This window comes from Medicago sativa, chromosome 6 (assembly GCF_051527215.1).
Source record: "Medicago sativa cultivar Bolivia chromosome 6, Bolivia_mono, whole genome shotgun sequence".
Taxonomy (NCBI): domain Eukaryota; kingdom Viridiplantae; phylum Streptophyta; class Magnoliopsida; order Fabales; family Fabaceae; genus Medicago; species Medicago sativa.
Genome location: NC_140754.1, coordinates 90,832,845 through 90,858,702, shown reverse-complemented (window position 1 = coordinate 90,858,702; position 25,858 = coordinate 90,832,845). Strand labels below are relative to the sequence as shown.

The following is a 25,858-nucleotide window of genomic DNA, read 5'->3' as shown; positions in this document are numbered from 1 at the left end:
TCTTCTAATATCACCATGTGTTACTAACCATTTCATTTCATGTCTCATATTTTTCCATAAGCATTCCCATTTCATTCCATATCCATCTTATTTCTTACACTTCAAGCTTTCAATTTCATGCAAAAGTTAGAATGTAACACTTAGGAATCTTGTAATATTTTACTTTTATGCAATTTAAATTTCTTGCAAGACCATAGAATGTATCTAGGCCAATGATGTAAAGGACAATGGACTCTAACGATGTACACCGACACAAGCACCGACACATGCACACACATCACATAGATAGGTTTAGATGTATGGCTAGGATATGCATGTTTAGATGTATGTTTAGGATTGTATGTTTAGATGAATGTTTAGGCTTTATACTTAGAAAAAAATCAATTTTCCAAAAAAAACTTGAACAAATTTCACTCAAATCATTTTCAAAACAAACCTTGGGATCAAAACCCCATTGTATTTTCCCTTTTGTTTTCTTAATCAAATTTCAATGAAAAATAATCATACTTAGACCATATTTTGTAAAAGACTAATTCAACCTCACAATTTCATAATCTCACGCCCTTGAGGCCTCTTTCTCATTCTTCCCATTTTCAAACTTAAAATCAACCAACGAAAACAAAAACATTTTTGGAAGAGAACTACGGTGGATTTGATCCCTTAAACGGGTACGTAGGCAAGGAACAAAATTCCTTCAATTCAAATAAAATAAAAATTCAAAAACATTCTTCTCCCTCCAATTCTTCATTTAGAAAACTCTTAGGTTTAACATCACTCTTCAAAATAGCATTTAAAAATAGAGCGCGCGCGTAGAAATTAAAGACGGTTCCTATAGGATACTATAGTCGTTATGGGTGCCTAACACCTTCCCATAGCGAAAACAACTCCCGGACCTCGATTCTCAAGGGTTTTGCTTACTTTTTCCCTTCCCAAGAAAAAATAAGATATCACCGGTTAGAAAGGTTCAAACGTAATCAATGTTTGACACCCGAAAACCAAGATAAAACAATACAATACTCACTCCAAAATTAAGGAAGGAATCAATCAGTGAACACTCACTCACTCATGCATCATCTATCTATCTACATTAATCAAATTAATCAAATTTTTGTTCTAACTGTGAGTATCAAAATCGTTCAGCTTAGCTACCCAATTTTATCTCCAAATCTTTTTTGTTTAGAATTGTAAATGTGAATCAAAAAAAGATTCAGTGGTAAATGTATGTATGCAGTGCTTGTAGTCAGTCCCACTGGAGGAGACAAATTTGAAGAACATAATTGAACTGGTAAGAGCTTCTGTCAATCATGATTACTTCTTTGCTATTGAAATTGAATTCTTCATAAAGATAATTATAGTGATCTTGTCTCTTTCTGGTTATAGTGATTGTACACGATGTTAGTGATTGGGGTACAATATTCTTAGCATGTCTTATTTTCTTAGTTCAGCACGTACCAATATGATAATGAATTATGATACGAAGTATTTGTCACATGTCAGTTTTAGTAGAAATAAATAGGGCCTGAAATTTATGGTTTTATTAACAATTTTGTCTCATACTATAACTACCTAGATTTCGTCATTCCTTTTTTTTTCGATTCCCCTGGTATTGATAATCTATTTGAACCAATTTTTTTACTATAGAACTTATGTCAATTTGGTGTTTTTCCACTCTACATTGATAGTATGTATTCAAAGCATACTACCAATGCTTTCATTTTCAGATTTTTCACTCCAAGTGATTCAAAGCATGTAATGTAAGAAACAAGTTAGAATGCTTTTCTGTTTTAGATATACAATATCGAAGTGGTGGATTAACCATCTGTAACACCCATACCAGACGTATCTAGAAAGTCTGGCACGTGCGTTAATATTAGTACTGGATACATTAACATATACAACAATTAAAAACTTCGAATGAATAATATTTACATCAGGTTACGTTCGTATAAATAATAATACAACACAACTCATCCATACATAAAAAAAAATACATCCTTGTCGTCCATAACGTCCTGTAGCTTTACGAACGAACCCTTGAAGTAATATCCATCCGGCTCCGAGCATGCATAAACATCCTGCTTATCTGAAACAAATAAGGATTGGGATGAGACATAATGTCTCAGTGAGTTCTGATAGACTTTTAGCAAGTGTACTAAAAATATATCGAAGTAATAAAATTTATAAGATTCGTATCCACAGGGACTGTTTCAACTTCTACTCGGTAGTAACGTTATTATTAAGGATGTATGTAAATAGGGGGGTGCCCTAGGCAGTTGATTTGGTTTGCAAATGCAAATAAAATGGTTAAGGATAAATTGGTTTAAGAAATAATATGGAGAGATTACTTGGTCAATCAATTCATCTGTTCATCACTCATTAACAACCTGTTTCTTAATTTTACGAATGATATTCAGTTCAAGACAAATTAACAAAATAGCTTAGGTCAATCCCTTGATCCTAAGCCCTCTTTTATAATTATAATTCCCTAATCCCTTAGGTGAACCTATAATTATCAAAGGTTTTAAGTCCGTTAATTTAATTATCACAACCTAACAACGCTCCATCCCTAGATTGTCCGTTAGATTGAACAGTATAAATATGTCAGAGTTACACGCTAGTGTCAGTAGTCATATAAACTCTAGAATCAATTATATTGGGTCAGAATCATAAAAGCATTAAGAACAATTTATACTGAATAAACTAGAATAACATTCATAAAGATTAAGAGTTACAGGTTACATAAACATGAGCTAGAACAGAATCATCTCTTGACCAAATCACAAAGGATCTAGTTATTCATGGCTAAAGCATAAATAACTAATATGAAAGAAGGATTCATTACATGAAATTGGTTACCGGATATGAGTTTTGATGGTCTCCAACCTTCTCTCCATGTCTTCCTGCTCCAAAAGTCAGTTTCCTTCCCAAAATTTCGCTTTTTCGTCGTAGTACGATGCAGATCTACTTTTTACATCGTAGTATGATGGAAAGCGTCGTAGTACGATTTTTCCAGTAACAAAATGACTCCAAAACATCCAAAATCGTAGTATGATGCCCAGAAATCGTAGTACGATGTCTCCTTTGCTTGTACATGTGAAATACACCTTCTGTAGCTCAAAAACTCATGCATAATCACCTGAACTCTACTAAAATTACATAGAAATCAATAACAAAATATGTTATATGACCTAGTGTCATCACAACCCCAAACTTACATCGTTACTTGTCCTCAAGGAACTTACTTTAAAATGAAAATTAACAGTAAAATAGCATTTACCTCAGTAATGGTAATATCAAAAGTTCATCTTCTAGTTAGCATTAGTGGGCTAACTTGCTTGCCAAAACATTCACTCCACAACTTCACGCAACATCATTGAACAGGCACACACAGTCGACACACTAATCACTATATTACCAAAACTTGAAAAGCTTCTAAACATCAGTCAAAGTTACATTACATTACACACTTTAAGGACTTGGTGTAACGGGGCTAAGGTCACAGGTGGGATTATTTGGGAAGTAGGCTTAAAATAACAAATTGGAGTTAAGCATTTCCTACTTACTTTGACAATGATAACCCACCACTTCACATTATATGCACAAATCTGAGAGTTAGAGAACACCACAGAGATTTCGAATCACTAAATTTACAAGATATGTCTCAGTTTATTTCTCAATTTTTTTTTTTTGAGTTGATATCTATATTTTTGTGTATCAACTAGTTGAAACTTTTTTTTTTCTTTATAAATATTTTTTTTTTCATTTTTGAATTGAGACAATGTGATCTATTTACTCATGTTCTCTATATCCCTCACCCCAAACTTAGAATGTTGATGTCCCATAAGCAACCCCAAACTTATACTTTTGCAAACACATAACAATACCTAACTCCAACAAAACATGGTTAATAATCTTAAGGTCTCTAGGCTTGTAATATGGTTTGTCACCGAAACAACGGGGTCTAACCTATTAGCTCAAAGTTTGGCTTAAAAATGGGAAAAATTCAATGCAACAGGTAGGCTTCAAAGGCTCAAGGTACAAGCACTTTGCCTTAGTGTGTAAGTAACGTAACCAATTTACATAAAGAAAATTCACAAGTCCCAGAAATAGTATTAGCATGGAACACTCATATTTTGTGAAAATTGAAAAACAAAGATTTGGCTTTGGAACTTACTAGATGAGGTTTATGGAAGTTGTCAAAATTCACACTGCCGTACACTTCAACAAAGGAACCTCATGCAAGCTCTACCTCCTTGAACTTTTGATAAACCATTGAAGAACAAATGCTACTAAACTGGTAAAATTCAAGAAAAAAGCAAATTCATTAATAATAAACAAGTGCAGATGCAATTACAAAACATAGGGGAATACATAATTCATAACACTAGCAGCAATCACAAACATATTTTTTTATTTTTGAAAAGAAATACCAGCCAAATAAACGAAATTAGAAAACATGATGGGTTGCCTCCCATCAAGCGTTTTCTTTTACGTCATTAAGCTTGACGCCTGGACCACTGTTAGGGTGGCAAAAATGATAGAAGGAATATATCACCCTTCTTTTTCCTCTTGTTTGGTAGGAATTCCATGAATTTAGCACAAAGCAGCAGATGCTCCCATGCTCCAGGCGCTAAATCTTTGAAATTTAAGCTCTCCCACCTTAGAGAAGGACAAGCAACCATCTGCACACGAGTGATTTCCTTAACCCCTGTTTGTTCAGACTTCGGGAAAATCACTACTAGAAAAATTGAAATTGGAGACAGGCAAAATCCGTCTCTAAAATACAAAATTTCCGTCACTAAATCATTTAGAGACGGAATCAGAGACGGAACCAGTTCTGTCGTTGAATCCGTGGTCGCTAAGCTTATTAGAGACGGAATTTGTATTCTGTCTCCGATTAGACACGGAATATTCCGTCTCTGACCTCTAATATCCGTCCCAAACATGTGATACCAGCACAAAAAAAATTCCGTCTCCAAAGCATATAATTCCGTCTCTATAGAGACAGAATCCAAATTCCGTCTCTAACAGTAATATATTTAAAAAAAAATTATTTTCACATTGGCATTTTTCAAGCCTGCATATAAACTTGCTTCGGTCTAAATAATAGTCTAATAGAATTTAACTTAACATCAAAATTACACCATCTTAATTAAGCTTCACATATCACATTCTATATAATGTATAGTCCACAATAGATGTACAAACAAGATTTCCATTAAACTTGTTGAAGTAACATTGGTGAGTCAAGACCTTTACAATCTAAAAAATAGTTACAACAGCAAAATGAAGGCCGTTTTCAATACCCTGCCAAAACCAAAAACAAGAAGACAACAATGAGGATACATACCTGACAAGGCATATATGTTGTGTATGGCAGATATATATTCTATATTATTTGGCACATGAAGTTGGCACATGTAGTGTAATATTAACAACACCACATGCATAAAGGCCTTATATGTAGAATCAATTGTAGTGATGAGGAAAACCACAACAACAAGCCTATGGCTGCAGCATGTAATGGCCAGTTGCCATATTTTCAAGTTCCTAACCATGTTTTCTAGCGAAGTAATATATCATTTTAAAAAAAAAAAAAAATCATACACTTTGAGCCTTAAAATATTTTATTTCCAATTAAAAGCTTTGGCACTTGAATGAACATTACCTTCTCAATGTAGGAGCGAACCATATTATCAATGCCGTGCAAAATATTGTCTGGTTGGCCCTCTGTGGTTATGCAACAATATCTATTAGCATCTCACACATCATTAAAAAATTATAATTCCCACTAAACATCCGTAAAACCCTGTACAAGAAAGACATGTCAATTCAATGCGTACCTACAACGACCTTTGTAAGCCCAGGAAGATCGATGAGTGTCAAGTTAACAACTGCAAGAGTCAGAAGAGGTCACCAGTAATTCAACACTTGAATAAAATGAACAAACAGCCACAAGATGATGCAAATTGTTGTTACAGACAGATCTACATATTATAAAATGCAGCAATAGTTAATAAAGAAAAACCAAATATTGGAATGGACCAATTGCGAGAATATATGCTAAGATGAATAGGGACAGTTGAAATTTGTTTGGATCGACCGGTTTCTCTATCGGTTTCATCTTGAATTTCCTTCCTGACCACAGCTACACAACTATTTACTTACAACAATGAGAAGAAGAAAAAATCGCAAAAAATTACCAAAATCGGTGAATCTATTCCTCGGAAGGTGAAGAAACTCAGCATATTCTCTTGTTCCCTCGTCACACTCTTGTGAAGCGGCAAAACAAGTGGCTTCGAGGAACGATCCCTACAAAAACGCATCAATTATGAACAAATTTTAAATCACAATTCACAATCACCGATTGTATCAATAAATACCTGATCCACGAGGTAAGAAATCTTTGTGTTGACAACGCTGTCCAATCTCCGTTTATGATGCTGCTTTCTTGCTCTAACTTTCATCTATGTTCTTTGTGCTAAGCTTGACCTTGATTATACAAATGATAGTGAATATCCAGCTCGATACCCCTGCTGAACTTGAACATAACAATTGATCAAACTAATGAATGTTATAAAACAATTTTAACTTGCTTACCTCATCAGTCAAAGACTTGGTCTTCTCCTCAATTATATTATCACTCGATACATGGAATCAATTTTCCCCTGTAGAAAATAAGCCACAATGAATAACTTTCCATATCTCAAGACCAACTACTGAAATGTTAACACATCAGCAACTAAGTTAATATGAAATCTAAACTAAACTAATATGAAAAGATTACCACACTAGAACACAATGATCATAAGTAAAATTCATTGGCAGTTAGACACATAAACTCCAGAACAATACCTTATGAAAAGATGAGCACAATAAACATTAAAAAAGTAAGTCAACTACTATTTAAATCAACAATGACAGTGATGAGAGTAGAGGGGTTATGTAACTTTATAATAAACAATGACCTTAAACACAATTCCTACAATAATATACATAGTGAGCCTAAACAAAATTCCTTCAAGAAACCCATAACCTGTAGATTGATTAGTCTACATATTAGTTTCACGATCAACATAGTGGAAATTATATAATAAAAATCACCTAGTCTAATAAATAGTTTAATTATATAAGACAAACATAGATTAAGGGAGTCGATGAGAGGAATAGATACACCATTAACTTCGATATTGATTCCAAAAACAAAAAACTATAACAAAAGTAGCAAATAGGAACCGAATATTTCCAGCTTTCATAAAACAATAGTTATGTCTAAAGTTAAGATGTATTATCACCACTTCCAAGTGTCAGGACCAAATAAAAATATTTGTCACACATAAAAAACAAAATAATGTATTTTCATGGCCAATACATGACAGTATCCTCGATTTGGTTCATATACTTGATAGTACATATATTCAATGGAATTCTCATGGGGTTTAAATGGAAATAGTTAAAAGGACAAATTTTGAGTACAAGCACACAAAAAGACTAAGTTAAACCCTTTTTCAGTTGGGGAATAAGCTGAACAGGCTAAATTTAACACTTTTTCACCTATGGGTCATATTAAAAATCATTGCCCCTTAGCATAGAGATAGCACAGTTAGACCATATACTATAACTAAGCAAGTAAGTAGTAAAATTATAGTCAAATAACCTTAGCAATGAAACTAGACTAAACTTAGATAGAACAATGCATAATTAATGAATAATAGGAACAGAATGCATGACAGACACACATACATATAGATAAATATTTAGAAATGTAATAATATTTAATTGAAATTACCTAGAGGTTTTTGAAATCACTCTTAAAAGATTGAACACCAGCTGAAATGATGAAGAAACTGCAGTTCACATAGGAAAAACATCAAAAAAATAAGAGTATCTAAGAAGCTAAAATGACACAAAACACATGAAACAGGAAGAAGCCTTGGTCCCATAACACCATTACCCTGTAAATCACCGACACGATACAACATAACACGTTGACACCGATAATAATTTGAGAAAAATCGTTGATATCCATAATAATTTGAGAAAATGACATAATTGAATGTAATTATTCTGAGATTTTGTACATGCAGTATACTTTTGTACAGACAGACAACTACTAAATATAAATATCAAATTGGTAAAGAAAATGTTGAAGAATCTCACCATATCTATTGAACTCAACAATATAAATCCAATTAATAAACCTTAAAAATAATCAAAATGCAAATGAAAAAAAAAAGTGAGTTTTTTGCAAACATTCTCACCAATTTTTTTCTCACGTATAAACCCATTTATTTTTTGTAACAAAAAAAAAAAACCCAATTTTTTTACAACTCCAATTTATCAATTGGGTTCTCAACTCCAATTTAAATACCTGTATTTACAAATTTATAAACTGGAGAGGTGAAAAAAAATCTAAATTACAAACTTCACATAAGAAATTAAGCAACAAAGAACATGAAGAAAAAAGTTGAAATTGATAAAGATGAAATTACCTAAGATTTTTAACAAAGAATCTCCAATTGGTATTTGGTTTGTCTTTGTAACCCGTAATTGGAATTAGGGTTTGGAATTGGGAATAAGAGAAATTGATGGAAGTGAGATGTTGGTAATTGAGGAGAAGGATGAATTGGGGTTGTTGGTAACAGGGTTTGGAATTGAGAAAAAGAAGAATTGATGGAGGTGAGCTGTTGGAAGAAAGAATCGATGGAGTTGAGATGGTGGTGAGAACAATGAAAGAGCAAAGGGGAGAACAGAGAAGATAACATGAAAGTGGGAAGTGAAGTGGGAATAAGAGATAATCTTTGTTATTCTTATTCTTATTATATTATTATTATTATTATATTATTATTATTATTATTATTATTATTATTATTATTATTATTATTATTATATTATTAAATAAAAAATAAAAAGAGCACACCAAAGTTGAGCTGGGCGGGCTCCTTCAAAACAGGTGGGCGGGTAATGAAATATTTTGGTTGGAAAAATGAAAAATTCGTTAGAGACGGAATTCAGAGACGGAAATATTCAGAGACGGAAAATTTCCGCCTCTGCTAAAAGTTTGACTATTTAAATAACTATTTGACCATTTAGAGACGGACACAGAGACGGAATACATTAGATACGGAAAGAAATTGTCTCTAAATTCCGTCTCTAAATGTCCTTTTATATCACCAATTATAAAACTAGTTATTTAGAGACGGATTTAAAGACGGAATATTTTTTAGACGGAAATTTCCGTCTCTAAAACCGTAACAAATAAATAAATTATAATTTTCGTCTCCTAATACGTTTTTCCGTCTCCAATTCCGTCTCTGTTAGAGACAAATCTAATTCCGTCTCTAAATTCCGTCGGTATTTCAGCTTTTTCTAGTAGTGAATGTCAACACTTCTCACTTTTGGATTTTCTTCCACCACAACATTGTGACACTCAATCTCCATCTGAACCAGCTTCCTCTGAGACTCATGTGCTTTCTCAACAAGATCACCACACTGAACATCAAACTTCTCAAATGAAACTTGATTTGACACCAAGAAATCATCTAAAATATTCTGAAGTTGAGTATTGTAATCGATGTTGATCACCTCTTTCTTCCCTTCACCATCACTACCTGATTGATTCGCCTCATAATGACCACAACTCGAGATTTTGTTGTCCAAAATTTTGATCTTAAAAGATAGCATATATTTTTCATACTGCAACTTAGCAATCTCTTCTGTGTCATAGAGGAGTACCCTGTCTATCATAGCTACAAAACTTGGATAAACTTTTCAGTAGCACAGTACAATGAGAAGAAAACAAAGAGCATAATATTTTTTATATATATATATATATATATATACAAAAATATAATTGACTGAAATCCTAAATAAAAACGAAATTTCCAAGCTGAAATGATTCAACAGTCCCCGGCAACGGCGCCAAAAACTTGATAGACTTTTAGCAAGTGTACTAAAAATATATCGAAGTAATAAAATTTATAAGATTCGTATCCACAGGGACTGTTTCAACTTCTACTCGGTAGTAACGTTATTATTAAGGATGTATGTAATAGGGGGGTGCCCTAGGCAGTTGATTTGGTTTGCAAATGCAAATAAAATGGTTAAGGATAAATTGGTTTAAGAAATAATATGGAGAGATTACTTGGTCAATCAATTCATCTGTTCATCACTCATTAACAACCTGTTTCTTAATTTTACGAATGATATTCAGTTCAAGACAAATTAACAAAATAGCTTAGGTCAATCCCTTGATCCTAAGCCCTCTTTTATAATTATAATTCCCTAATCCCTTAGGTGAACCTATAATTATCAAAGGTTTTAAGTCCGTTAATTTAATTATCACAACCTAACAACGCTCCATCCCTAGATTGTCCGTTAGATTGAACAGTATAAATATGTCAGAGTTACACGCTAGTGTCAGTAGTCATATAAACTCTAGAATCAATTATATTGGGTCAGAATCATAAAAGCATTAAGAACAATTTATACTGAATAAACTAGAATAACATTCATAAAGATTAAGAGTTACAGGTTACATAAACATGAGCTAGAACAGAATCATCTCTTGACCAAATCACAAAGGATCTAGTTATTCATGGCTAAAGCATAAATAACTAATATGAAAGAAGGATTCATTACATGAAATTGGTTACCGGATATGAGTTTTGATGGTCTCCAACCTTCTCTCCATGTCTTCCTGCTCCAAAAGTCAGTTTCCTTCCCAAAATTTCGCTTTTTCTTTCTGGTGTGCAGCTGGGCTTTTTATGTAAATAATGCTGTGACTTTTTACATCGCAGTACGATGAAAAGCGTCGTAGTATGATGGCAGATCTACTTTTTATATCGTAGTACGATGCAAAGCGTCGTAGTACGATGCAGATCTACTTTTTACATCGTAGTACAATGGAAAGCGTCGTAGTACGATTTTTCCAGTAACAAAATGACTCCAAAACATCCAAAATCGTAGTATGATGCCCAGAAATCGTAGTACGATGTCTCCTTTGCTTGTACATGTGAAATACACCTTCTGTAGCTCAAAAACTCATGCATAATCACCTGAACTCTACTAAAATTACATAGAAATCAATAACAAAATATGTTATATGACCTAGTGTCATCAAGTTCCCCTAAATCCTAGGCTATAGGCAACCTCAAAGGGAAACCTACGGTCACCACGTGTCTACATTACAACCTGCCGGTTGATTATACATGTGTGGGGACTTGCATACTTAGATGGTAGTGCATACTAGAGCCGTCATAATCATATCTTAACTTGTTATAGGCTTAACATCCTATACGTGTCATGGCGGTCGAGGGGAACCTAGGACCGCATTGCCAAGAATACACTCTATGTATCGAGGCCTAATCATAACATAATCATGGCACGATTCTAAACCGGACGATTAGGGGAAACCTAAGATCGTCATCGGTATCATGTTCATAACTTGCTCTATACATATCTTGTACTATTTCATATCTTGCTCTTGTCTTGTAGCATCTAATGCTCTTGCTCTTAACTTAATCATGAACATAAACATAAACATAACATAATCATATCGTGCATAAACGTATCTAAGTTCATTCATATTGGTTAGCGTTGAACAAACAATTATTATCTTGATTCATTTTACGGATAGTCCCGGGTGGAGTAACCCCGAGTACAATCCCATCATGACCGATGTACGTACATCGGACTCCCTCAGTGTCGTGCGATCCCCTTACGGAGCCTTCCCCGCTCCCATCAAGAGAACCCCTTGAATCCATACCTTCATGGATTGCAAGAGACACGAACACCTACATTCATCATTACTCAGTACCATGTGATCCCCTTACGGAGCCTTCCCCGTTCTCATCAAGAGAACCCCTTGAATCCATACCTTCATGGATTGCAAGAGACACGGCACCTACATATTCATTAAACATAGTCTTATCTTTCATTTAGGTTGGACCTAATCATGCGTACATATTTACCTCGGATCCTTGGTCGATCCGATTAACGGTAATTCATTCTTGTTCATACTTAACATGGTGGAGAGATTAACTATTCAATCCACGGCTTACATACTTGCTAATTCATACTTGATCATATGCAAAGAACATGTACTTCGCGTCTTATTATTCTAGGATTCTTACTTAACTTCTAGTTCTCGACAACTGATCGAGGCTCTAGCTCATTCCCTTACTTAAAGTATAGTTTGCTAGCCACTCGATACATGTTTTATCTCCCGCAAGCCATGCTCTACTATACGATTAAATACTTGTTTTCACATATCTTGAAGTATAAGGTACAATGACTACTTGATATTAAGGGGTTTCTTTTTATAGTTATAAAAGACTGCATCACAAAGAGATTTAAGAAAATGTTGTGGTGTGAAAATCGTGCTACGATATGGAGCATCGTAGTACGATTTCCTCTTCATCGTGCTACGATATAAAGCATCGTAGTACGATGTAGGAGCAACTTTGTGGCATTTTTGGTTCTGGAAATATCGTACTACGATTTACATACATCGTACTACGATGTGGCAAACATCGTACTACGATTTGCTTACACCAGACCTGTGTAAAATCGTGTTTTTGACCTATAATCCCCAAAATCAAGTTTCCAATGTTCCTAACACATAACAAGATCATAAAAACAACCTGGAACAACAGCATGGCAACATATTCATGAATCCCTTGAATCATAGCAAAAAGGGGTGTTTAAAACCCTAGTTCATATACTAACATAATTCATGATTTCTACATAAGATTATACAAACCCAAAGGTAGGTAATCTAACTATGGAACTCACCTCAAAACAACAACAAGCTTGCACAACTTCAAGCTTCAACATCTAACTTTTCAACATCAAACCCTAGCTTTGATCTACATGCTTCCTTGGTTCAAACCTTTCAAACTTGTTGTCCTTTCTTGCCATCTAAGCATCATGATACTTGGCCATGAAGAAACCATACCTTGATTCATCCTTCAACTTACCATGAACCAAACCTAACCCTTGATTTTTGAATCACTTTTTGAGGGAAGAAATAGAGAAACCAAACTTAAACCAAGCTCCCTTAAGCTCAAAGGATCACAAGGAAACATAGTATAAAAGCTTTTCATGGAAGGATGAAACTTTAAGAAAGATTGGTGGAGAAGAAGGAAGGAGATGGCGTGAAAGAAGAGAGGGGAGGAGGAGAGAGTGGCTTGCCAACATTTGAAGAGAGAGAAAGGATAAAGAAGAATAAGATATTTTGGGTCAAAACCAAATAAATATTCCTTTAAACGTGCAATTACCATTTTGCCCTTGCCTTGAACGTGTTTAAATGACTCTGATACTTTATGCGTAATATACTGACATGTCATAAAATATTTCCATCACACTTACTTTCCATGAATTTAATTCCTCTGACACGTTCACGGGTAATATACCGATGCTGACAGGCGGAATATTACACCATCTAGTTTGTTTAGGAGTTGGTGTCGAGTCAGAAGACTAGGGGAGATTTTGTGTTAATATCTCATATCTGACTCAGGCTGGCATTGTAGTCAGGGATAGTTAAAATCATTACTTCTGATATGGGAGGAAGGCAATGCAATGTCTTGAAATTTTTAGAGTGGTTATGTTTACAAGAAAAATAAAAAAATAAGAATTAAAAGAATTAAAATATTAAAAACAAAGGACCGTAATATATATATATATATATATATATATATATATATATATATATTTCTAAAAGAAATTTTTTAATCTTTCAAAAAAAAAAAATTATTTGGTTTAAATAATATACAATCATTATTGGAGTTATTAGTGAATATTACAATACTAACATTTATTTGAAAATGCAATCAATTGTAATTCTCATCAACAACCCCAACAACGACTTGTTGTAAAACAATCAAATCTCGTGGGGACAACACACTACGAGATTGGGTCCCAAACTATTATGTTATATTATATACACTCTTATTTTATAGGAAAACCTTGATGTCTCATTTAACAAATACTTGATGTGGGACTTGTTGTGGTCCTGAAGAGAAAAACCAAAGTTTCAAGTCATAAAAAATGCAGAAGGTTACAAGGGAAGAAGAAACTCTAATATCTGAAGGAAAGTATATTTCTCTCACACAAATTTAGGCATAAGTGTCTCACATGTTCTCTCTAGTAATATGATTCATTCAAGTTACCATCATTATTTTAAAAAATTTAGTGTGAAAGCTTCCTCATGCCTTTAAAAACTTGATGAAAGCTTCTTCGAAAAGAATTAAAGCGCAACACTATACATTGATTTTGAATCAATCAGCTCGCAGGACTACATAAAAACATAATTCACTTTCTTTAGGAATAAAAAGCTTTGATCATCAATCAAATCATTTTGAGATAAATGACTGAACCAAATAAATATTTTAGAGTTGTTTGTGAACAATCTTCATTAAATTGTTAGTTGTAAATCTGATTTTTAATCTAAGTGAGACCTTTATTAACAAATTCAATGTATATATTAACTCTTCTCCAATTTCTAAAACATCAGAAAAACCATAAATCTATTCAATGGAATCAGAGAGCACTACTACAAAAATGAGTTTTTACATCAGTCGAAAAGCACTTTTCGCATCAGGTGGCAACTGATGTAAAGTGATATGATGTAGTATGTTCACATCTTTTTACATCAGGTACGAACTGATGTGAAATATTTTTTTCCACATCAGACCTTTATTGCACTGACGTGGTACGCTCTCTTTAAAATTTAACAACAGGGTTTTCACATCAGTTTTATGGTAGACACTGAAGTTAAACATGTATACTTCACATCAGTCCTTTTACCCACTGATGTGAAATCCAAAAAAAATTAAAAAAAAATTAAAAAAAAATGCTTTTTTTTAAACTGCTTACCAGATCAGCTTGAGACCTCTTTCCTTTTATATTAAAAAAAAATAAAAATTATGGATTTTTTTTTTTTGACGAAAAATTATCGATATTTTTATGCTACATCAATATTTTTTATATAAAAAAGTACATGCATATATAAATACAATCACTTTATTTTGTAACCAAAAAAAAAAAAAATACAATCAAAGAAGTTATATTATAGTAAGGTTTTCTAATTCAGTTCATCACAACAAGAAGAACAACAAAGAGGCATACCTGTTCAAACTACATTTCAACATAATAACAAAATTAAGCCTCTAAAATTAAATAAATAAAAAAACATCAATGTGTAAGTTAGCACGTTTCGATTACCCTATTACTTTACATTAGGTTGTTCCACTCCATAAACTAATTGCCTCTATGTGCTTTTAGCACAAGAATGCGATAGTCAATCTCCTTATGAAGCAGATCCGCAGATTCTAGTCTGTTCTCTGAAATGCATTGTAAAACAGTCCCGAGACTAGTAATTTCTTGATCTCTGGCCTTATCCTAAGTTGAAGCACACAGTAACAGTTATTTATAACTATCATGCAAGGGTATGTGTGAAAATGGAATGGAATGTTTGATAAAATAGAATTTCAATAAGAAAAATGGAAGAACCTTGATTTCAATGGAGTTGGTTTTCTTGCAACTGCTCTCACAAATCAGTTTGGCATTCTGGACGTGTTCTCGCAACATATCAACTAATTGATCCTCGCCATCCAAGTTATACGCACAACTGAATCTAACAGCTGCAACTATTTGCTTCCTGTTGATAAGATGCTTAACAAAATCTGCAAGACGCAAGAAACTTCACTTCATCAAAACGTACCAGAATAGACACCAAAATTAAAAAAAAAAATTAAAAAAACAACTAAGCAGATTGAACTAACCATTTCACAATTTGTCAAACCATTTAGAAAATAGAAGAGATGCAAAGAGATAAATTTCAAGTCTATTCATTTTCAAAGCATTAAGTTTAAAATCAAGATGTCAATTATCTCTTAACAAATGTGAGATCTGTTGGGGAATCAAAATGAAGCCAATTACATATATCAGTTCAATTTCATATTGTTTTCCAATTTCTTAGAAGGATTTATTTCACCCATTGCCTTTAAACTATTCCATTTTTGCTCCTCCAATTAATAAATGGAGGCATTCTGGCAGCAAAAAAAAAAAGGCTTTGAAATGCCAACTGCCTTTCTCTAAGTTGTTAGTCTTTATTACTGACATGTCAAGAAATAGGTGGTTTTATTTCTACTAATTATTTTGATATGTATACATGTGGTGAACTACCATCCACAAAACCTTAGGACAAAAACAAGGCAAAACTTAATATTTACTTTTTCAATGTCATTTTCAATATAATTTGAATTTAAAACATAAATTTCTCCAAACTACATCCACCATAAATAATAAACTGGGTATAAATAAATAGTCCCTATATTAGAATTCTGCACTATCTAAGAGACCAGAAACTTAAGGTTTTTCATCATGAATAGGTATAACCACCTCATGAATGCAGATATGAATGGTAGGGAAATTAACAACAGACACGAACTCAATTAATAACCATGATAAAATATCTAAAGCTTATCTAAATTAACATACCAGAAATATATAGCTAACTGTGTGTGTGTCTGTGTGTGTATATATCAAGTGAGATAGATATTTTTATACGAAAGTGAGAAGAGTTAATTTGACCATTGGATCTTATCATAAATGATCAAGATTAAAACATAAAAAAAGCCATGTCACTTATATATTTATATATGTATGTTAGAACAGGAGAACATAACAGGAAATCTTACAGTGCTGAGTTCCTCTGAGAGGCAGAGTCCTCTGGTCTCAGGCATATGATAGTGGCCATGTGAAGATAAAGAATAAGATACGGAGGAAAAACACTTCCTTTAATTGTGAACTAGTTAAGATTAGAAGCTTGATATTTTAAAGCATTTTGGCAGGGGAAGTATTAGTTATTACACGCATTTGAGATAGTCATGCCTCAAATAGATAATTGTTACCATGAGATCACAAACAGAACAGAACCATATTGACAACAACAGAGTCCTCTAACCCAAGAGCCAATGTAGATATCAATGTGATAACATGCGAGAATGGCTTATTGTACCTTTAGGAGGAGTATGCGAACTTAAACCACTTAAACGACCACTTATGTTACCAACTGAATTGATGTCTAAACCCAAAGAACGAACTGGATTGCCCCCTTCCAGCACTCTGAGGATCTACAATCACGTTACCAAAAGATACTTTTCATCAATATTTTGTATTTAATCAGATAGTAAAAGCAACTAACTTATATAAAAGAAGCTTAATCATTCACACCTTTGATATTGGGGGTCTGGAGTCAGGGTCCAAACGTAGACACAATGAAGCAGCTTGTGCCATGGCTTTCAATTGAAGATTAAATTCTAGTGACCCTTCAGAATCCAACCATGGGTTGAGAGATCCAACGTTTTGTAAGATGTGAATGGGATCCAACATGTGTAGGGGGTGAAACCATTCAGAAAGATATGAATGTCCATTGAACTGTTCCAACTCACTAATTTTTTGACCTGTCATTAACTCTAATAAAACAATTCCAAATGCATATACATCTACTTTACACGTAAGAATTCCAACATCAAGATACTCCGGAGCAATGTACCTATGTAAGGTTCATGCAAGGTAAGCTTGGTTAGAATAAATTTTGTAATTTGTAACCTATATCTTGACTGATAAACATGCATAAAGAAATTACCCTGAATTTCCCATAACTCGATCTTCTGTATTTATATTCCATTCTGATTGCCATCTAGCAAGCCCAAAATCAGCCACCTAAGTGAATGGTAAATCATTCAATTTAACACCTATTATTTATAATTGATATCTTATGTATCTTAAAACAAATAAAATTGAAGTAAACTTTTGGCCAAGGACTCAGTAAGTACCAGAGGTTCAAAGTCATGGGTTAAGAGGATATTTTTGGGTCTAATATCTCTGTGCACTATACAACCAACTCTATAATCTTCATGGAGGTAGCGTAAGCCTCGTGCAACTCCAATCACTATCTTTAACCGCGAGTTCCAATCCAAAGGTATACTATCTCTGCCTGTTAAATATATACAACAAATGATAAAGTTTGATTTGATGTGATCTGGATATTTGCAAAGAACATTCAGATACAAATAGAAAAGTCTTGTATATAAATTAGAAGCTGAAGACAAATGCAGAAAATTAGTGAATACCATACCATGTAAGCAGAGGTCTTAGGTTCCATTACATATATACTCATAGACTAATATCCTCACACTTTCCTCTGTGCAAAATCCTATTAGCAATACAACATTTCTGTGTTGTGCGCAACATTTCTGAGACATTAGCTGCTTTTTTATTTAAATTGCAGACATTAGCTGCTTAAATTGTCTTTCACAGAACAATAATAATCGATGCAAACATACCCAAAACATCAATTCAATCCAAAATATCTCAATTTAACAGAAAATTCACAAAATTTTGTGTCTAAATCAGAACCAACAATATTACATAAAATAAAATAAAATAAACTGAAAAAGGGTTTCAAGAGAGGAAACGTAAATTGAACAGAGGAATTGAGAAAAGTACATGTCAGCCAATTGAGAGAAGACCGTAGATTTGAGGCTTTCGTGAGACGAACAAGAGAGCCACAGAAGGAGGAATATTCATGACAAACGCCAAAATCACAGAAGCCGCTGTCTTTGCTGTCGTCGCAGGCTTCTTCTTCGAAGAACTAAACTGGCCGGCGGTGAAGCTCTACAGATCTTGGGTTTTGCTCCGACGAAAGGAAGGGAACTCAATCGATTGAGGATTTAGAAACCCCAGTTAACAAAGGGGCGATTTACTAAATGATTTATTGATTGAGTGTTGAGGGATATTGGTGGTGGGTGATGGAACAAATTTGGGACTAACAAGGGAGAATTTAGGGTTTGGGTGAGTGGAGAAGATCTAGAATGAAAGAATGAAAAACGCGAGAGAGAAATTGGGATTTGTTTAATTTATTATTATTATTTCTTTTCCCCTTCAGTTAATTGTATCCACTGATGGAAAAAACATTAGATGTAAAGTTTAGTAATATTACAAAATTGCCACCGCGTTTATATTTCCCCTCATGTATTATTTCACTGATGGGAAAACTCTTTGGCATGTATTTTTTCCCTCAGGCATTTTCTCCACTGATGTGTAAACCTTCACCAAAGTTTACTAAAATTTCAAAATTGCCACCGTATGTATCTTTTCTCTCAGGTATTTTCTCTGCTGATGTGAAAACTAAAACCCATATGATGTTAAATATATATTTTGTAGTAGTGAATTAGTAACTCTAATCTCTGCCCTAAGTTTAGTGATGTGAAGAATGCTTCGAAATCATTTGGGGTCTTGCGTGATCACATATGGTGGAGGAGAAATGATCATACGTTCAATGCTAACGTCAAGCACAATCATAAGCTTTTGAAAAATCGTGATAGTGATGCGAGATATGATCATATATAGTAGGTGAAGTGGTCCTAAACTCTGATGGATCATTGAGTGACTTAAGGGTGATAAGGGAGAGTTAATTTTTTGTGAAAAGAATAATATTAGTGTCTGCAATGTGTTGGATTCTGATATCCAAATTGCTCTGAATAGGGTATTTTGTCAAATCAACTTTGTTTTTTAAAAGGATTCATTTTCTAGCTAATTAGGTGGCAGATTCTTCTATTAGTTTGCCTATAAAATTTAGTGTTGCTCAATTAGATACGATAACAACCAAATATTATCCTACGAAAGGTGGTTGGACATAGATCAAATGGCACCATAATGTTTTATTATTCCTTACTACATAATCTACTTGTCTTTTTATTGTATAGGTGGAAGATTTATCCCTTTTTCAATGTTTGGGATTCTTTTAGACTGGATATAGTTTGGTTTGTTGTCCAGATTTCATAAGTTGATTTCTTGTAAACATTTATTCTTACTCTAAATGAGGTCTTATTTTGGATTTGTGTAGATTGGATACAGTTTTGTTTGGTGTCCTGCGTTCATACAGTTTTGTTCGGTGTCCTACACCAATACTTAACAACTTTAATATAGTTTTGTTCGGTAGTTTTTGCTTGGAGGGCTGTACAAAATCGGATTCCATCAAAGGTTAAATTGTTTAGAATAGGAATCGTAGGCAGTGAGGAACTGAATTGCGTTGGAGGTTGTGGCAACCAAGAGAAAACATCACATTTAATTTTTGAGTGTTATGTTTTTTTATAAGGTGTGGATGGATTTGACCATTTGGAAGGGGATTGAGGTAGTATAGCTTAACAAGTGTAGTTTTCATCTTGATTCTTTCTCTTGAATTGTCCAAGGTAGGAAAGATAAATAATTGAATCTAAGAACAATTTGACTTGCTTGTCTATGGAATATTCGGTAAAAGTGTTTTAACTCTTAAAAATCGTGGTTGGGCCTAACACAACCCCACAAAACCGGCTTGTGAGGTGAGGATTGCCCCCACTTATAAACAAATTGTCAGGCCAACTCCTAACCGATGTGGGACTCTTAACACACCCCCTCACGCTCAGGATTACACATCTGAAGCGTGAACATAAATGACGGGTGGCCCGATAACGGAAACCAGACAACAGGTGGCCCATAATCGTGATAATCGTGAAGAGGCTCTGATACCATCTTAAAAATCGTGGTTGGGCCTAACACAACCCCACAAAACCGGCTTGTGAGGTGAGGATTGCCCCCACTTATAAACAAATTGTCAGGCCAACTCCTAACCGATGTGGGACTCTTAACATTAACTGATACTATTTTGGAACAGGTTAAAATACTTTTCTGTTTTGGAGATTCAATATCATAGTGGTGGAATAACCCTCTAGTTTGTTTAGGAGCTGGCAACGAGTCAGAAGACTAGGGGAGCTTTTGTGTAAATATCTAATATCTGACTCAGTATTTTGCTTCTGCGGAGTAAACAGAGAGTTTAATGTTGGTCTGTGGTCCTTGTGTAGTCACTCGGTTGCATAGACTGCTCCAGAGTGTAAGAGGGCTTGATTCTGATTTTGTTGTGGAGAGCCTAAGACAATTTTGTTGTGCAATGTAGTGGGGGCACTTCCTTTGAAGCAGGTGATTTTTGCGTGAAGCTTGGTGGTAAAGGTGCGCAACCGAAATATTGAAGCACTTCTTAGCAAGAGGCAGCTTTGATGAGAAATTAGAGTAGCTTTGATTGATGTTGGTTGTCAAGTCTAAACATGCAATATTCTGCAGGTTGTATAATTGGCTTTGTTGTACAAGAGTTAGCGAGGCTTTCTGATGTGGTAAAAAATTCCTGTGCGGGGATTTTTGGTTTTTGGTTAGTATTACCTTTTGGTTTTTGGTTAGTATTACCTTATGATATAGCAATAAACCTAATCTTAGTTAGCTTCTATTACTACTTTTATTACTACTTTTGAAGGTCATGCCTTCTCTCTACTACACGCGGAAGGAACTTTTGTTTATAAATCAAAAGTTAATCACAGTAGGATTTCCTATTTCTCTTGACATGTTGAAATTAATCCACTTTCTAAATACACTTTAGCTTTTCATTTTCTTTTAAGCTTCTTAACCAATTGCTTACTTTTTTCTTCAATGAGTTCAAACCCAAAATTGAGTTTCTTTCACAATATCAATACGTATTGCATTAAAAATTTGAATGTTAACCTTAAAATAGATGGAAGTGAACCTTTTCAAACAATATAGATGGATTTAAAAGGTAGTCATGTTTTGTATTCTACGAGTTTATAATGAAAAAGAGGTGTTAGACCGTTTTTCTTGGGTTTCAATTACCTGCATTAGGCTCAATTTTCTCAACAATAGTATGAGAGAGAACATTGGAGATTCATCATATTCATAACTGATCATTGATTTTTCATTCGAACTGTTGGAAATTAAGCTCTTACTTTGCATGACCTTGATGTAATCCAAAGGTTCAACATAATTAAAACTAGTTTGTGATGATGACCCGTATGTTCGTAGCCCACCATAGATTTGGTAAGGAGGATCTTAAACTGAGTTCCCTTATAGACCATAACAGAGGAGTGTGGCCGATGGACTTTATTCGAAATATGATGAACCAGCATGACATATATAGAGTGAAAAGAATACCTATCATGCAGATTAATATCCCTCATAGATTCATCACACCTGCGGATCCCTGGTGATTGGACTTTGTTGTGGAGTATGTAAATTCCACACAAGGTTAAAGTATTCATGTGGCGGATAACGAGGGGATGCATCCCAACACGGGAAAAATTGGTTCAGATAGGAGTCAATTGCACATCAAGTTGTCAGTTCAGCCAATGTAAGTGCTAGAACCACAATGATGGCCTTATAGCCTATTATCATGTCCTTCACATCACCTTGGAAAAGTCTCAGAAGTTAGAACCTCGATTACAAACAAAAGTAGGAACTTACTCTTATAATGGTACATTCTGATATAGACCAAGATAAGCAATAGGAAACAATACAATTCCTTTTTGAACATTCTGATATAGACTAAAATTATTTTGAGAGAGAACTTACCCAAAACAACTTGATATCTTACATGATTTGGATCATTAGGAGGAAAGGGCAGATGTTGAACCTTATACATGATATCACCTTATTGAATAATCTGATATCAAGAGTTGTAGAAGTTAAATAAATCTCTCATGAATTATTTCTCAGCATAATATTTCTCATACAATCATGTTGGAATAATGTGGAATGATACTTTCTTAAGAAATCATACTTCAATACTTTTATCAGATGCTTATGTACTTGCCTTCCAGTTAGATACTTAGATTCACCGGGCATTTCACATGTCATGCAAATGTTAAATTAAGAGCATTTCATAGTTTGTTAAATCTTGTGTTACCTTAGCTGATACTGTTAGGCAAGATCTTCTTTCTTAGGAGAAGGAATCATAACAATTTCATTGTATAAATACACCCTAAAAAATTCACAGAAATTTCACAATTGAAAGAAGCTTTCGCAATTGAAGGACTCATAACAATTGGAGCATCTCCGGATTGAAAGAAGCTTTCTAATTGTTTACTTTTATCAATTTGCATGCAGGAGAGTTAAAAGTTGTAGTTTTAGTTCTTTCTGAAGTAAAAAAAAAAAAAAAAAAAGATAAGGTTTCCAAATTGACACAGGTTTTAATAGATTATCACCACACATAACAAAAAAAAAAAGGGATGACTAAATTTAGGTGGTTATACTTATAGTATGAAAAAAAATGCTCAATAACATTATAAATCGAAGCCTTATTTTCTACTGAAATTGGCATGTTCTACATACTTCATTTTCATATTGGTATGTGCTAAACAAAGAAAGTAGTCATATGATACTGTATCGCCCAGGTAACATTCAATCCATAATCGGTAATCATAAAGCATGTAAAAAGTGGAGTCGTATTTGTAATCAAGACCCCTAATATGCATTTAGAGCAGTCATGCATATTTGTAATCATAAAATTATAGATTAAAGGGGAAGTCGATGAACTTAGATAAGTTTGTCAGTAGAAATTAAATGAAATGGAAAAAAAGCAAAACTAATATTAACCTTTTAACATCATCAAACATTGCCAAAAGCCCCACATCGAAAGTTGGTGCACATCATATAGGAAGATATATCTATAAAATAAAAGTGTATACCATTTACAAGATATCTAACCAAATCTTTGGTTGATTTTTTCCAAAATTTTGGGAATATATATCCCTGGTCATTGTTCGGTTGTTGTTGTTGGAGATTATAAGTGTATCTATTTTCTACTCACTTGTAATCCTCAGCAACATCAATCCGCATAATGATAGGATGTTAAAATCTACATAAAATTATTCAATAAGAAAAAAAAAAAATTACATGTACGATGTTTACAGCCCGAGTGTCCTTACGAAAATTAGTAGAGTGTTGGATTGAAGATATGTAGAGTGTTGGGTAACAGATATGTAGGGCCATTTAATGCTCAAGATAAGAACATATAATAATTGTATAAACAAATATCTTTTAAAGAGGATTGTATAAACTAAGTTAGAAAATAGTTTACTATGCCTTTATAAAATATAATTTAAAAAAATAAATTTGATATAATATAAATAGAACTAATATTTTTATATTTATTAAAAACTAAAAATATTAATTTTTAAAAATGTGAATACTTGTCACAACTCACAAGGGTGATTTTTTTTTTTTTGGTACAAACTCACAAGGGTGATTTTATAATGTATATATATATTACAAAATTAAAACCTATTTTTTTAAAAAAAAAAAAGGCAAAATGAAAATATATTACCAACTAGAATAAGTCCTTCTAGCACAAGGTATACCATAAACGACTATTTTCGATTAAAAGTACAATATTTAAAAATTTAACATCACGAAATATTTTCGATTATCAACCATTATGATAAGTGTTCAATGAGCAAGAACTTAGAGAAGCCAATAAACTTAGACGGGTCAGCCCTATGCAAATGCAAGGAGGCTTTTTGGCTTACCCCTTATCCACAAGGTTTGGAGAGGCGTTAGGATTACTCCACACCATTAATTGGATTTCATGATTTGCAACTTGCAAATGTGGATTTTGAGCTAGATACAAATAAAATTGTGGATCGGTTCAACAGAAGCAATAACGATGTTACCTAACTTGGTGTAGTAATATCATTTATGGAGTTCCTGATCATATGCTTTATGACTTTATTTCATAACATGTACACAACAATAAGACTTTACAATTATCTATACTTCATTCATTGAGTCCATCCTTTTATTTGAAAGTATGAATCACACTTTATGTATTTCTTTTAATATTTACATTTCTTTAGGCTTTGTATAATCATACAGGTTCATGTTGTTCTCTGTATAAATTTTGTTCCAAGATCATTCCTGGGAAAAACATTACTTGTGTTTTACCAAGGTAGAACAACATAATGATGTATAATTAATACACAAATGAACTAGTTTCCTCAGTAACTAGTTTCTTTAAATTATTTCAAAATGAACATGTTAATAGATTAGAGCTATGACAAGTTTTATTTTAAGCATAACTTGTTTATCTTTTAGTAGTGGATTTAGAACATGATTTAAGATTTACTTTGTTTATGTAGGATGTGGATTTGAAGACTTATTGACTTTAGTTGGTTAATCCAAGTGTTGGTAAGAATACTCTATTGTTACAGGTATGAATTATTTTGGGATGGTAAAACTGAATCTAAATGTTGGATGCTTTTGTACATGAGTTAAGGTTTGTCGTCCTTTTTCAGTTGTGTGATGATATATGGTAACCTGGACTGAATGTAGTTATTTTCAGCACATTATGATATTGTTTAGACCTTTGAACTTGTTCAATTTTGTATTTAGAACAAGCTGTCTGATAGGAAATTGAACATCAATCCTCTTTTTATGTCTGTGAGACGCAATTCTGCTCGCCGTCGTTAACCAAATCAAAGAAGATATTAGATGGAGGCCACACTCTTGTAAGTAACATATCAGAAATGGCATTGGACTAAGTAACACAACCTGTGTTGCAATACCTCAACTTCCTCTTCATTAATTTGTTAGATGTAAATTTTACTTGTAATGTAAGTGAGACCTTTATTTGGGATTCATGTAGAGTGGATATAGTTTTGTTTGATATCTTGCATCAATAAGTTTTTTTTTTGACCAAGTCTTGCATCAATAAGTTGATTTTTACTTTAAATGAGGTCTCATTTTGGATTTGTGTAGATTGTATACAACATTGTTTCGTTTCCCGCACACATACTTAACAACTTTAATATCCTTATTTGTTTATAGTATCAATGATTGGATGCAACGTAAAAATAACGTTTGGAGTTCAAAATAAAGGGGATCAACATGGTTTCTTGACATAAACAAGAACAAAGGACCATAAAAATGAAATTATATTTACGAAAGGAAGGACCGTAAGATTTTTATCAACAAT

At 33.4% G+C, this 25,858-nt stretch overlaps 2 protein-coding genes and 1 long non-coding RNA gene across 8 annotated transcripts; all 3 read right to left on the bottom strand.

The window, feature by feature from the left end:
* Window positions 1-2,667: 2,667 nt before the first annotated feature.
* On the bottom strand, window positions 2,668-4,734 carry LOC146918144 (uncharacterized). The gene is made up of 2 exons (XR_015016022.1): window positions 4,175-4,734; window positions 2,668-3,358 (listed from the first exon to the last, which is right to left on the bottom strand). It is a non-coding gene; the product is annotated as an uncharacterized LOC146918144 (long non-coding RNA).
* A 359-nt stretch (window positions 4,735-5,093) lies between these two features.
* LOC146918143 (dynamin-related protein 12A-like) lies at window positions 5,094-8,803 on the bottom strand. Of its 6 annotated transcripts, none has more exons than XM_085719814.1 (9): window positions 8,493-8,789; window positions 7,790-7,847; window positions 6,601-6,668; window positions 6,384-6,536; window positions 6,204-6,312; window positions 6,046-6,148; window positions 5,844-5,894; window positions 5,669-5,730; window positions 5,094-5,307 (listed from the first exon to the last, which is right to left on the bottom strand). In XM_085719814.1, exons 5-9 carry the CDS (start codon window positions 6,246-6,248, stop codon window positions 5,263-5,265), a joined length of 306 nt encoding a protein of 101 aa, XP_085575940.1. In that variant the 5' UTR covers window positions 6,249-6,312; window positions 6,384-6,536; window positions 6,601-6,668; window positions 7,790-7,847; window positions 8,493-8,789; the 3' UTR covers window positions 5,094-5,262. The 6 variants fall into 6 exon arrangements, with proteins under 6 accessions (XP_085575940.1, XP_085575939.1, XP_085575937.1 ...); XM_085719813.1 differs by having other exon boundaries at window positions 6,384-6,492; XM_085719811.1 differs by lacking the exon at window positions 6,046-6,148.
* A 6,248-nt stretch (window positions 8,804-15,051) lies between these two features.
* On the bottom strand, window positions 15,052-18,916 carry LOC146918142 (inactive protein kinase SELMODRAFT_444075-like). The gene is made up of 7 exons (XM_085719806.1): window positions 18,517-18,916; window positions 17,844-18,004; window positions 17,654-17,730; window positions 17,239-17,560; window positions 17,024-17,138; window positions 15,514-15,686; window positions 15,052-15,402 (listed from the first exon to the last, which is right to left on the bottom strand). Exons 3-7 carry the CDS (start codon window positions 17,665-17,667, stop codon window positions 15,262-15,264), a joined length of 765 nt encoding a protein of 254 aa, XP_085575932.1. The 5' UTR covers window positions 17,668-17,730; window positions 17,844-18,004; window positions 18,517-18,916; the 3' UTR covers window positions 15,052-15,261.
* Between the last annotated feature and the right edge of the window lie 6,942 nt (window positions 18,917-25,858).